This window comes from Narcine bancroftii, chromosome 7, assembly GCF_036971445.1.
Source record: "Narcine bancroftii isolate sNarBan1 chromosome 7, sNarBan1.hap1, whole genome shotgun sequence".
Lineage (NCBI taxonomy): Eukaryota > Metazoa > Chordata > Chondrichthyes > Torpediniformes > Narcinidae > Narcine > Narcine bancroftii.
This window is the reverse complement of record NC_091475.1, coordinates 211,223,161-211,237,162: the sequence shown is the minus strand read 5'-3', so window position 1 is coordinate 211,237,162 and position 14,002 is coordinate 211,223,161. Positions and strand designations below refer to the sequence as shown.

The following is a 14,002-nucleotide window of genomic DNA, read 5'->3' as shown; positions in this document are numbered from 1 at the left end:
CTGGGGGACCCCCGTGTCGACGACACCTTCTTCTTTCTAATATATCCTCATTTCAAAGTATCCTTATCCAAAACGTGAGGTGTGATATCCTGAATTTCGATGTTTTTAATCCAACAAATCAAACTCTGTGGCTGTTACTTTAATTTGTTGATAGAACAGATAAACATTTTACATCGCTTTGCCTCAAGATTTACATAATGGTAAATAACTAAGTATTTACTGTATAGAAGTCCTTTAGACTCTAATTAGTCTTTCTAATTATTTCTTTAATCCTTCCACGATTGATGTAACTGTTCAAGAATGATATAAATTGGGCATTAAATGTTGTAAAGATTTATTTGTCGAGGGGAGTCTCGCTTCTTTTGAACAACTGTCAGTTAAATACAGTCTACCAAATACTCGTTTTCTTCAGATTTTAGATTTTTTATCATCTCAATTGCTTACGTTTCCTAAGAGAACTGATAAGAATTTAATTGATGTAATTTTTAATTTACAATTAAAATAATGGTTCAATCTCTAACGTTTATGATATGTTGTTGGGAATAAGAGGATCCTTCAGATAAAATTAAAAAAGCCTGGGAACAGGACCAACAGCTTTTAATTTTGACAGCTTTTTGCATCTTTTAATTTCTACAGCTTTTAATTTCTGAAGAAACTTGGAATGTAATTTTCAAATGGGCTAATATCACTTCTTTATGTGCTCGCCACTCTCTCCTACAACTTAAAGTAATCCATAGGGCTCACGTGTCCAAAGTCAAAACAATCTAATTGTTAAGTGAATGTATCTCCTCGTTGTGATAAGTGCAACAATGGAGAGGCTTCATTAATTCATATGTTCTGGACGAGTCCGAGTCTTGAGAGGTACTGAATCAAATTATTTCTAACTTTCTCTGCACTTTTTAAAGTTAATTTTAAATCTAATTCCTTAATTGCTTTATTTGGTATTGTCGGAGAGAGTGACGTAACGTTAACAGCATCTGATCTACATGTATTAGCTTTTATTTCTCTTATGACTGGGTGGGTGGTGTTACTTTGGTAGAGGGACATTACCCCACCCTAATGCTCAATGGTTGTGTGATTTCATGCCATAGTTTAAACTTAGAGAAGATTCGATGCTCAATTTCCAATTTGAATGTAAATTTTCAAACACTGTGGGGGCCCTTTTTGAATTACTTTTAGAATCTCTGATTTATTTTGAAGGTAGAATTTATACTCCGATAGGAATTTTGTCTTTTTTTTTTGACCAAACAGCTTCTTTCTTTGTTATGGGTTTAGACCTTCCTTTTTTATAATAAAATCTCAATACAATATAATCTGTATATACAATATATGGACTGGGTGCAGGTCAGTGGGACTAGGCAGAAAAAATGATTCAGCACAGACTAGAAGGGCCGAAGGGGCCTGTTTCTGTGCTGTAATGTTCTATGGTTCTGCTATGACGAGGAGGAGGAGGAACTGCTTCTCTCAGAGATGGGTCAATCTGCGGACTTCTCTGCCCAAGGAAGTAGGGATGGTTGTCTCTTTGAATGTGTTTAAGACAGACCGATGTCTTTTTGAAGAATAGGGGAATTAAAGGTTTTTGTCCAAGGCTCTTTGGGAGCCCTTCTTGCTCCCTGCACCTTCTTGAGTCCCAGTCAGATAACTGGTTCCCATGAGCCAGTCTCCAGAAGGCCCCTCCCCCCCAACTGCAAGTCGCCTGCAGCCCGTGGGGACCCTCAGCCACTGAGCCCCTCACTGGTCCGCCGCCATGGTCACTGTCCTGTATGGTCACCATCCTGTATGGTCACCTCCTCTGCTTCTCCTCAATTGCTCTCCCCATTTCTGCACCGGTCTGCTGCCAGAGCTGAGTGTATAGCCAGATCAGCTGCGATCTTATTGAATAGCAGAGCAGTCTTGATGGGCCAGATGGCCGACTCCTGCTCCTCTTTCTAATGTTCTAACTTGCCAAGATAATCTGCAGGTTCAAATTAGGCCTTGCCGTCCCAGCATAGGAGAAGCCACAGAATCGTCTGCTTCATCTACCCATAGAGGTCAGCATAAGAATGTGGGCTGAATGGCCTGTACTGTGCTGTAATGTTCTATGCCCTGAGAGGAACAAAGATCACCTCATCTCTAATTTGAATGGACAGCAGTTTGTTTTTAAGCTGATACCAGATACTTGCATTAGTGTAGATCTTTTTCCCCATGCAGGAGGTGTCTAAAGCAAAATGATGTTGGATCAGTGTCCATGGGGTGGTCTTATTGTGCTTTACTGACTAGTTTTATCTTTTATAAAACTAGCTTGTATGTTTGTGTTCAGCATTGTTCCTTATCCAACCGATTGGGACTCAGTTTGCAGGGTAAAATGGAGTCTGGAGTCTCTCTCCCCCTCCCACTCTCCTCTCCCCCTCCTTCTCCTCCCTTTCCCCTCCCTCCTTCCCTCTCCCCTCTCCCCTCCCTCCTTCCCTCTCCCTCTCTCCTCTCCCTCTCTCCTTTCCCCCTCTCCCCTCCCCTCTCCCCTCTCCCTCTCTCCTCTCCCCCGCTCCCCTCCCTCCTTTCCTCTCCCCCTCTCTCCCTCTCTTCTTTCCACATCCCTCTCCCCTCTCCCTCTCCTGTCTCCCCTCCCTTTCCCTCCTCTCTGGCTCTCCCTCCCTCTATCCTCCTCCCTTTCCCCTCTCCTTTCCCTCTCCCCTCCCTCCTTCCCTCTCCCCCTCCCTCTTTCCATGTCCTTCTCTCCTGTCTCCCCCTCCCTCTCCCCTCTCTCCTTTCCACCTCCCTCTCCTTTCGCTCTCCTCCTCCTCTCTCTCCCTCCCTCCCCTTCTCTCCCCCTTTCTCTCTCCTCTCCTTCTCATCCCCCTTCCCTCTCTCTCCCTCTCTCCTGCCCCTTTCCAGCTTCACGATACCTTTCCTGGAGCTGGGTGATCAGAACTGAGCACGATACTCTCCAACATCTTTCCCGCTTCCTGCTCCTGTACTCCCTGTCCTTACCAATGAGGGCAAGTTTGCCGAACTCCTCCATCACTACCCCTCCATACCACATTGCACCTTTCCAAGAATGTTCCAGCGCAGTACAGGCCCTTTAGCCGACTATGTGCTGACCTACGTAAACTGACTCCAACAATCGAACCGTCCCTTCCCTCCCTCACACCCACAAACCTCTATTTTCCTTACGTCCATGGGCCTGAGTCTTTTGAAGGCCCCTTTTGTACCTGCCTCCACCACCGTCCCCAGCAACACATTCCATGCACCCACCTCTCTGCATAAAAAAAAATCCCTGGCGTCTCCTCTAAACTTTCCTCCCCTCATGGAACTGTGTGCCTGTAGCCCCCCCACCCAGTCTCTCTGTTCTACAGTGCTCCCCAGGGTCCTAATACTCAAATCAAGTTCATTGTCATCTGATTGTACAAGTACAACCCGATGAAACAGGGCTCTCCGGTCCTCGGCGTAAAATACATGAACATAACGACAAATAATACACATGAAAGACAAGTATTTCATCCATACACATAAATCAATAAATATTGCATCATAAATATGAGAGTCTCAGGTGGTCAGTGCAGTTCCTTTGGTCGTTCAGCGTTCTAGCTGCCTGTGAGAAGAAGCTGTTCCTCGGCCTGGTGGGGCTGACTCTGATCCTCCTGATCTCTTCCCCGACGGGAGCAGCTGAAAGAGGATGTGTGCAGGGTGGAAGGGGTCCTCGATCATTTTGCACACTCTCTTCAGACAACTATCCTGGTAGATCACACGTCGATGGGAAGGAGGGAGACCCCCCCAGTGATCCTCTCTGCCATTCTTACGGTCCTGTCGGTTGACCTCCAATCCGTTTCTCTGCAGCAATCGTACCCACACTGTGATGCAGCCAGCCAGGATGCTCTCGATAGAGCTCCTGTAGAGGTTGACGTGATGGTGGCCGGTCGCCACGCCCGCTTCAGTCTTCTCAGGAAGTACAGTCGCTGCAAATCCTGGTCTGCTTTCACCTCCCAAAGTGCAACACCTCACTCTCGTCCGAGCTAAATTCCAGAAGGTTCTCGGCGGGTGGCGTGCTTCCAAATATTTTTCCCCCTTTGCTCCTTCCAAAAGGAACTGCAGGAACGGGCTGTGGCTGGATGGAAATCTAATTGTCCATGGTCCAATCCTGCAGGTTTAACCTCCGAAGGCATCTACAGGAAGAGTGGGCAAAAATCGAAGACCACGAACCTGCTGGAGATGTTCCTGAAGAATGCCCGTAGCGTGAAGCTGAGGGAAGGGGAGCACCAAGTTGACGATGTATCCAACACTCTGAAGCGGTTCTTCAGGGAGACTATCGGAGAGAGCATCTTCACCGACAAGGCATACCAAGAGTGGCTCCATGCATCATGTATGACTACCCACTCCTGGGCTCCCTCCTTCCCCGAGCAGGGGACATTGAGACGGGAAAGGTTGAGAGTCACGGGGAGCTAGAGTCGATAAAGAAGCCGTTCCTGGTGGTCGGGATGTGAGCACAGTGGAAAGGGGCGTTTGAGGAGAGGAAGAGCATGAGATTGATTTTTAAATTTGGACATACAGCACGATAACAGGCCCTTAAGGCCCACAAGCTCATTTTGCCCAATTACACCCAATCAGCCTACAAGCCCCTTATGTTTTGGAAGGTGGGAGGAAGCTGAGCGCCCAGAGGAAACCCACGCAGACACTGGGAGAACGTACAAACTCCTTACTGACAGCGCGGGATTCAAACCCAGGTTGTTGGCGCTGTAATAAAAATCTGGGATGTCCGGCCTTGGAGGGCGGAGGGGATTGGGGGGGAATGTTGCTGGTCATTGCTGTTCCTGGTGAGTGAAGATCCAAACTCTGGTGGCTTCAGGTGAATCAGTACCCTTGGGGTACTAGGAGCAATGAGTTTTCCCCCATCTCTGGGTCCCTCCCCTGGGGAACTGGGGCCAACAATCTCCCTACCCCGGGATACTGAGGTCAACAACCTCCATTCCCCCAGAGCTCTGACTCTCGTCCAGGAATCTTCCATCGTGTCACGGCTAGTCAAGAGTGTGGATCCACCCACTGTCACCACGGGATAACAATCCCAGTTGGAATTGAAGTTTGAAGGTCTTGGTCCACTGACCATACGGAGAGTTAAGGGCAGTGAGCGAGGGGTAGGTTTCCATTGGTCAGCACAACATGGTGTGCCAAAGAGTCTGTTACTGTGCTGGAATGTTCCATGTTTGTGCTTTCTTTCTCCCTCAGTGATCTCCGAAGAGTGGTCAAAGATTCTGTATTATCAGAAACTCTTCGCCAACTTGCCAATGGTCAACCGGGCCACCCTGAAAGCCCTGATCAATCATCTGTACTGGTAAACACCAATCCTCAGCCATTCTTACCCATGTTTGCAGGATAAAATGGAGTCTGGAGTCTCTGTCCCTCACTCCCCCTCTCCCCCTTCCTCTCTCCCTCCTTCTTCCCTCTCCCCTCCTCCCCCTCCTTCTCCCTCTCCCCTCCTTCTCTCCTCTCCCTCTCTTCTCTCTTTCCCTCTCTCCCCTCCCTCTCTCCTCTCCCTCTCCCCTCCCTCTCCCTCTCCCCTCCCTCCTCCCCTAGGGGTATGGTCCTTACTTTGCGTGCGAGAGGTCCCTGGTTCAAATCCTGGATTTGCCCACGATTTTGGTTCTCTTGTACCTCCTTCTTGATGGTAGTGGGTCAAAGATCCTGTGGAAAGGGTCTTCAGTAATTCTTTGATAAATGTCATAAGTGGAGGAAAGGAAGACCCCAGTGATCAGGACTCATTCACTGTCAAGGGTCGGTATGTAGGAGGGTCTCTGGGGCCCTTGAGTGACCGGTTGGTCTCTGTTCCAGCGTGCAGAAGGTATCTGACAAGAACCAGATGACCACGCACAATTTGGCCATCGTGTTTGGGCCCACGTTGTTCCAGACTGACGGGCAGGACAACAAGGCGGGCCGCGTGGTGGAGGACCTCGTCAACCACTTCGTCGACCTCTTCAATGTGAGTCTCACTGGCGCCCTCTCACACTCCTTCTTCCCCAGTATCCTGCATCCACCCCAACCTCCCCAACTCAACCTGAAACCCCTCCTTCTCAACACCTTCCCTTCCTCATCACACAAAACCCAAATCTTCCACCACCCCAACCAACTCCCTCCTAATCACAGCCCCACCCTATAAACCCCAACCTGTCCTTCCACCAGCCCAACCAACCCCCTCCTAACCACAGCCCCATTCCCAAAACCCCACCCTTCCTCCACCTCAACCAACTCCCTCCTAACCACAGCCCCGTTCCCAAAACCCCACCCTTCCTCCACCTCAACCAACCCCCTCCTAACCACAGCCCCACCCCATAAACCCCACCCTCTCCTTCCACCACCCCAACCAACCCCCTTCTAACCACAGCCCCGTTCCCAAAACCCCACCCTTCCTCCACCTCAACCAACCCCCTCCTAACCACAGCCCCATCCCCTAAACCCCACCCCATCCTTCCTCCACCCCAACCAAACCCCTCTCCCACCCAACCTCCCCTTCCTGTCATCATCAGCCAAAACCCAGCCTCGCCTCTACTCCAATGGTCCCCTTTCCCATCCCAAAACCCTCCCCAATCAAAACTACCCTCCTAACTCCACTTCAACCCCCTCCCCCCCAAATCCCAACCCCAGCACTACCTCCACTCCAATGAAACTCCTTCCCAACCTGAACTCTCTTCCCCTCCCCCCTCCTCAACCCCCATCACCCCAACCTCAACCTCAATCCAACCCTTTCTCCATTCTAACTAGCCCCATCCCAACCCAAACTCCCTAACCCCCTTCCCAATCACCATCACCCAAATCCCCAACCCCAACCCTTCCTCCATTCCAACAAGCAGATACAATAGAAGAGTTTGAGGTTTCTGGATAGACATGTGGATGTGCAGGAGATGGAGGGACATGGATCATGGGCATGTCAGAGAGGTGTCATTTAATTGGGTGTCATGTTACGGGCCCAGAGGACCCCAAAACCCAGCAGCAATAGATATTCACCAAGACAAATGGTTACTTAAACCAAATTTGCTTTTAATTATCTTTAAAGATGAAAACAGAATCAAACTTTAACTTATCACTAACTTACTTAACCTAACTTAACCCCCTTCTATTTCTAAAAGCACGTGTGTATATAAGTTCAGAAAAGTTCTTTGGTTCACAGTCCAATCTCACGTCTCATTCCTCCAATTTCACTGGTAGCAGGCAATTCTTAGACTGTGCACAGAATTTAACATTTATGAATTTCACCAGGCTTTGGTGCTTGAAAGGTAAGTGGTTACCACTCAGGAAGGTTCTTGTCGGTTTTCAGAGAGAGATGTGTTGTTCCAGGACACCCACAACTGATGTACTTCCATCAACCACTTCAGTGTCTTGTTGACAAAACGTGCCCCTTCAGGGTTCTCCAGATGATCACCTCTTTCTTTCAGGTCGCCACCGAGTTCCTTTATGTTTCTCTTATTCCAAGTGAAACATTAGACAGCCAGTCCTCTTCTCATGCATGAACCACAAGGGCTTTGACCAGGCCGACTTCCAAATGGGCTTGCCAACTTGTCATGTTCCAGTCCCAGCTACTTCTGCAGGCTGTAATGCTATACAAGTTATCTCTGTGTGTGTGTCTCTCTCTGAGTGAAAACCTGTTTGACTCTCTCTGCTTGCAAAACCACATGAACTTCTCAGAACACTAAGTTCTCTTTCAGACAGCATCTACCATGGGGCAGAGTTCCAGTATTTTAAATATGATCTGTTTTAAAGTGTCTGTATGTGACCTACTCTAACAAACCTTTCCCAATTTATCTCCCAAAAACATATCTATATACTCTGTCACAGTCATGTTCATCACAGACGTTATGGGCCCAATGGTTCTCTGTTCTACAGCATGCTAGAATTGAACCAATGAGGATGAACCCTTTCTCCCCCTCTCCCCACCCCTTCCCCCCCCCCCCCCCCCCCCCGCAGGTCGACGAGCAGCAACTGAAGAGGCAGCTGGACGAGATTGTGAGCATTATCAAGCTGCGAGATGCCTGCGTGATGCAGTCTAGTCAGGTACAGGGCAGCCCCACGCTAGAGGGTTTCAGCCACGGGTTATGGACACAACAGAGAGGGTGGCCTTCAATGGGGTGCAGATGTCATTCAGCAGGGTGTACCCAGAATAGAGGGTTTCAAGGAGAGGCTGGGACTTTATGAACTGGGGGGGGGGGGGTGGGAGGATTGAAGACTGGGAGTCTAGCTAGCATCTGGATGGATAGAAGTTCAGTCAAGAGGGGTCAGAATGAACAGGGGGTTGTGATTGTTGCAGACTGGGAGTTTGGATGGACAGGGGTTCAGGACTGACCGGGATGGGAGGAGTCTGGAGGAAGAGGTTGCAGATAGGATTCCGGGGGTGGGGTCAGACTGACCGGGGATTGTGGTGGAGGGATTTGTGTATGGATGGCAGGGGATCTTTTGGGAAGGTGGGTCAGGGGAGGGATGTGCAGATTGGGAGACCAGCGAGCGTCTAGACAGACAGGAGATCTGGGGGTGAGATCAGACTGGCCAGGGGGTTGTGGTGGAGGGGTGTGCAGACTGGAGGACTAGCTAGCATCTGGATGGACAGGATGAGTTGAGAGGGGTAGGGTTTAGAGGGGTCAGGAGGAGGGTGTTGCAAACTGGCAGACTAGCCAGCATCCACCACCTGGAGAGAGATACCACTGCCAATCTGGTGCTGTGCTCCCTCCCACAGAACGCTGGGGATTTTATCTGCACCGTCTACCTGGAGGAGAAGAAAGCAGAGAGTGAGCTGAGTCTGAAGGTGCGTCTGGGCTCACGTCACCCTCCTGTCCATCTCCCCGCAGGATTCCCTTCACCCACTGTTGATAACCTTGCTCCCTATCTAAGCGGCATAAAGAGAAAGCCACTCAACACAGAAACAGGCCCTTCAGTGCTTTTAGTCTCTTTCAAATTATTATTCTGCCTAGTCCCACTGACCTGTACCCAGTCGATTGCCCTCCATACCCATCCCATCCATGTACCTGTCCAAATTATTCTTGTGTTAAAATTGAGCCCGTGTTCAGCTTGTTCCACACTGCACCCCCCCACCCCTCCACCACTCTCTGTGTGAAGAAGTTCCCCCAAAACTTTTCCCCTTTCATCCTTAACCCATGTCCTCTGGTTTGTACCTCACCTCCCCACAGTGGAAATAGCCGATCTACATTTACTCTGTCTGTCCCCCTTATCGTTTTAAATACCTCTATCAAATATCCCTTCATTCTTCTACGCTCCAGGGAATAAAGTCCTAACCTGTTTAACCTTTCCCTGTAACTCAGTTCCTGAAGTCCAGGCAACATCCTAGTAAATCTTCTCTTTCTATCTTATTGATATCTTTCCTGTAGTTCAGTGACCAAAACTGCACACAGTCCTCCAAATCTGGCCTCACCAATGTCTTATACAACTTTGCCATAATATCCCGTCTCCTGTACAATACTGTGATCTGATTTGGTTTGGGTGCAGGTTAATGGAATAAGACAGAATAAAATTTTTGTACAGACTAGATGGGCTGAAGAGCCTGATTCTGTGCTGTCGAGTTATATTGTTCTATTGCTGTCCCACCCTTTTGTCAGATCTCTGGCTTGAATATAATCAACATCTTTGTCTCCACATCCCTCTGGGGTAGAAAATCCCACCCATTCACCAGCTTAAACTGTTTTCTTATTTGTGCCCTGAGTGTGTGATCCTTACAGTAGCAGCTCCTGGGGAATCATCAAACATACACCTTCCCTTTCATACCCCTGGAGAACTGTATATGTTTCAGTAGATTCTCTCTCTTTCTCTTTCTCTGTTCCTCTCCCTCTCTCCCTTCTTTTCTCTCCCCCCTCGCTTCTCTCTGCCTTTCTCTTCCCTCTCTTTCTTTCCTCTCTCCCATTCTCTCCTCCTCTCTTTCTGTCTTCCCTCTCTCTCCCCTTCCCCCTTTCTCTTCCCCACTCCCTCCCTCTGTCTTCCCACTCTCCCTGTCCTCCCTCTCCCCCCTCTCCCTCTTCCTTCTATCTCCCCCTCTCTCTACCTCCTGGTCTTTCCCCTCTTCCTGTCTTCTCCCTCTCTCTTTCTTTCCCCATTCTCTTTCCCCTCTCCCTCTCTCTTCCCCCCCCTCTCTCTCCCACCCCCCACTCTCTCTGCTCCCCTCTCTCTCTTTCTCACACACTCTCTGCCTCTCATCAGGTCCCCGCCACCATGACTGCCCAGAGGCTGACCAATGAAGTTTTGTACCTCCGCAAGCTCATCACCAAGGAGAAGGAGAATTGGAGTTGCTTCGAGGTGATCGACAGGGAGGAAATGGGTCAGTTCAGTCGCTTTCTTCCTTGTTTTTTTTTCCACCCCGTGTCCTCTCGGGCACCGCAAACTGCAGCACATAACTGAAAGTGCCGGAAATAGAGGTCTACAAGATTTTGTGATTGAGCTGTAGATAGGGTCGACAGTCGTCACCTTCTACCTGGAGAAACAGTAGTAAACACAAGAGGATGTCAGCTTAAGGTGAGGGGAGGAGAGTTTTGGGGAGACGTCGGGGGTAAGCTTCTCCATAGAGAGTGGTGGGTGCCTGGAATGCATCTCCAGGGGAGGCTGGTACAGTGGGGACATTTAAAAGATTCTTAAACAGGCACATGGATGCAAGAAAAATAGGAAAAAAATAAAGGAATTGCCTAACCATCGAGACTCTCATATTCATGAAACAATATTTATTTGTACAGATGAAATACTTGTCTGTACATGTGTTATGTCTGGTTGTGTGTCTGCGAGTTTTGCACCAAGGACTTGAGAATGCTGTTTTGTCGGGTTGTACTTGTACAATTGGACAACAATAAACTTCACTTGAGAGGGTTATGGGCAGGAGGTCGGGAAGGTTTAGGTGGTTAAGTAGGTTTCTATAGGTCGGCACAACATTGTGGGCCGAAGGGCCTGTGCTGGATTGTACTATTGAATACTCAGCAGGACAGCCACCAGGTAGATGAGATACTTGGCGTTCCGTCTCCATTGAGCAGGGAGCTGGTTACGACTGGGCAAGGTGGTGGTGAGACTGCACTTGGAGTATTGCACACAGTCCTGGGCACCCAGCTGTAGGAAGGATGTCAGGAAGCTGGAAAGAGCGTAGAAAAATTCACAAGGACGTTCCCAGAACCAAAGGCCCCTGAGTTATAAGGTGAGGCCGGACAGGCAGCAGATTTTCCCCTGAAGCACTGGGGGCTGAGGAAGGTTAAGGGGCAGCATGGTTGGCGTAGCGGTTAGCGCACTGCTGTTACAGCGCCAGCGATTGGGGTTCGAATCCCGCGCTGTATGTAAGGAGTTTGCATGTTCTCCCTGTGTCTGCGTGGGTTTTCCCTGGGGGTCTCTGGTTTCCTCCCACCATTTGAAATGTCCCAGGGGTTGAAGGTGAATTGGATGGCACGGACTCATAGGGCCGGAGGGGCCTGTTACCATGCTCTGTGTGTGGGTGTATGTCTAAATCAGTCAGGAAGGAGGTAAAAAGTAACGGTTCCATTATTGTCACATAATACTACATTTAGAATGTAACATACTTGAAATTCTTTAACTTTATTGACTGTAAGGAGGAGTCGCCACTTTATCCAGCGCCCCTTATGGAAATGAGGCCCCACTGAGGAACAAATTCACATCCCCTTGTTTTTAAGACCAGTACTAGAATCACTGAGATATCGGAACCTTGTACAGGAGCATCAAAATCAGGACAGCCAGGCCGGGAAATAGCTTCTACCCACAGGCTGTGGGATTGATAAACGGTGACCTGTAGCTGAGTAAATCATCTCAAAATATTTGTATTTATTTATTTTAAATTATATTGTGTGTATGTATATATATTTTACACACACACACACACACACACACACACACACACACACCCCTTGACGTCTGCCCAATCGAGTTATGTCCAATTGCAGATACGTCCGATAAAAATTTCTGCTGGGACCAGCGTTGGTGAGCATTAGTGGACGTTAAGTCATATATCACACATTCAACATGTGGGCTCAAAAGCCAAAACAAAGTGATTGCGCTCGACCCATACACGGTCTACACCTCACGTACAGTACAGTACAGATATGCAGCTGCCTTCACATCGTACAACACTTCAGCACCAGGCAGGGTAAGCGCAGTACACACACAGCCTTATTACTACGATCACCTATGTATGTACATTTTTATAGGTACTGTACAGTATTTACATTTTATTAACTATCCTATTTAGACGTGTATGTACAATATAGTGGTTTAGGTAAATATGTATGTGTGTCGTGGTATCTTATGTTGTAAAGTATATTTCACCTATAATGATTGACTTACACCCAAATCAATTTGTGTCCCCACTTCCAGAATGTGACTTGGTCACAAGTCAATGCATTGCTGTGTGTGTGTATGTGTGTGTGTGTGTGTGTGTGTTTGCACCATATTTCGGAGAAATATATTTTTGGTCAAGATTTCCTTATTATCATGTAATAGTACAGAACATGTAATATGACAGTAAATTGCCTTCTGCCGGCCACAAGTCAGACAAAATGTTGCCTGGCACCCCCTACAGTACGAGATAAAGAGAAGCAAAGGGGAGTCCCTTCAGAATCACTGAGTGTCTGTGGATTCGCCTTCAGCAATTCCCGCAGCCTCTGTGGCCACACGGACTCTTGTTTGATCCACTGGCCATCCAAGCTCCAGATCCGAACCTCCGACACGATCAGGGTCCCTTCAGCGCCTGGAGCCCTTTTGGGAATCTTTCTTACCCTCTCAAATCCTGGCTCCGATACCTGGTTCTCACGAGGCAGTCTCCAGTAGCCCATGTGGGTCCCCTGACCACAGGTCGGCTGCAGCCCGTGTGGTTTCCGCAGCCTCTGAGCCGCTCACTCGTCCGCCACCTTGTTTACCGTCCTGTAGGGTCGTCTCTCTGCTTCTCCATCTCAACTGTTCTCCTGTTTCTGGTGCCCTGAAGCCAGTCTGCTGCTTCCCCGGAGTCCGCAACCCCTCGTGGCCGTTGCTGAGCGCAGGGACCCTGTGGTTGCAGCATTTTAGTTTAAAAAGATTGCAGGCTCTCCTCACAACCCGTACGGAGCTGCCGACATTTACGACTGGGCGGTTGGACCCTGCATCTCCAGTCTCCCGGGCCCGCACCAGCGGTAACACAGTTCCAACACTTTTTCCGGCAGCAGGTTGTACACGCACAGTCAGATAGTAATAAACTTTAACTAATGAGGGCCACAGAAAAGGTGAATGGACACAATCTTTTCCACTGGCTTGGGGAGTCTAAAACTAGAGGGCACAGGTGAGAGGGGAAAGATTTATAAGAGACCTGCGGGGCAAAATTTTCCACACAGTGGGGTGGGAGGGAACGAGCTGCCAGAGGAAGTGGTAGAACTGTAATATTTAAAATACATTGAGGCAGGAGCATGGATGGGAAAGATTTAGACCAGTGGTTTGCAAACCTTTTTCTTCCCACTCACATCCCACCTTAAGCAATCCCTTACTAATCACAGAGCACCGATGGCAAAGGGATTACTTAAAGTGGGATGTGAGTGGAAAGAAAAGGTTTGAAAACCACTGTTTTAATTGTCCCTCAAGGACTCGTGATGTTCATGGTTTCATGACTCCAAAGGAAATGGGCCAATGACCATTTTGCTCAAGAAAAATATTTAATTAACAATTGGGTCTAGAGCAGCGATTTTCAACCTTCCCTTCCCACTCACATCCCACCTTAAGCAACCCCTTACTAATCACAGAGCATCGATGGCCTAGGGATTACTTAAAGTGGGATGTGAGTGGGAAGAGAAAGTTTGAAAACCATTGATCTATCCCTTCCCTCCCTCACACCCATAATCCACTATTTTTGTTACATCTATGGGCCTGTCCAAGAATCCCTCTTGTTCCACCCTGCATCACCATCCCAGCAACGCATTCCAGGCTTCCACCAATCTCTCTGTAAAAAAAAAACCTTACTTCTGATGTACCCCCTGACCTTTCCTCCCCTCTCCTTGTACGTATGTCCTATGGTATTTGCTACTTCTGCCCT

The 14,002-nt window shown here is 48.5% G+C and overlaps 1 protein-coding gene across 10 annotated transcripts in view; it reads left to right on the top strand.

The window, feature by feature from the left end:
• The window catches only part of LOC138739667 (arf-GAP with Rho-GAP domain, ANK repeat and PH domain-containing protein 1-like), a 200,240-nt gene that overhangs the window by 163,333 nt on the left and 22,905 nt on the right, over positions 1 to 14,002 (top strand). For all 10 annotated transcript variants that reach the window (XM_069892186.1, XM_069892195.1, XM_069892196.1 and 7 more), the window contains 6 exons: positions 4,121 to 4,336; positions 5,197 to 5,302; positions 5,800 to 5,947; positions 7,927 to 8,013; positions 8,690 to 8,758; positions 10,162 to 10,279. In XM_069892186.1, the coding sequence (XP_069748287.1) occupies positions 4,121 to 4,336; positions 5,197 to 5,302; positions 5,800 to 5,947; positions 7,927 to 8,013; positions 8,690 to 8,758; positions 10,162 to 10,279 (744 nt within the window). The remainder of the gene's footprint in view (positions 1 to 4,120; positions 4,337 to 5,196; positions 5,303 to 5,799; positions 5,948 to 7,926; positions 8,014 to 8,689; positions 8,759 to 10,161; positions 10,280 to 14,002) is intronic.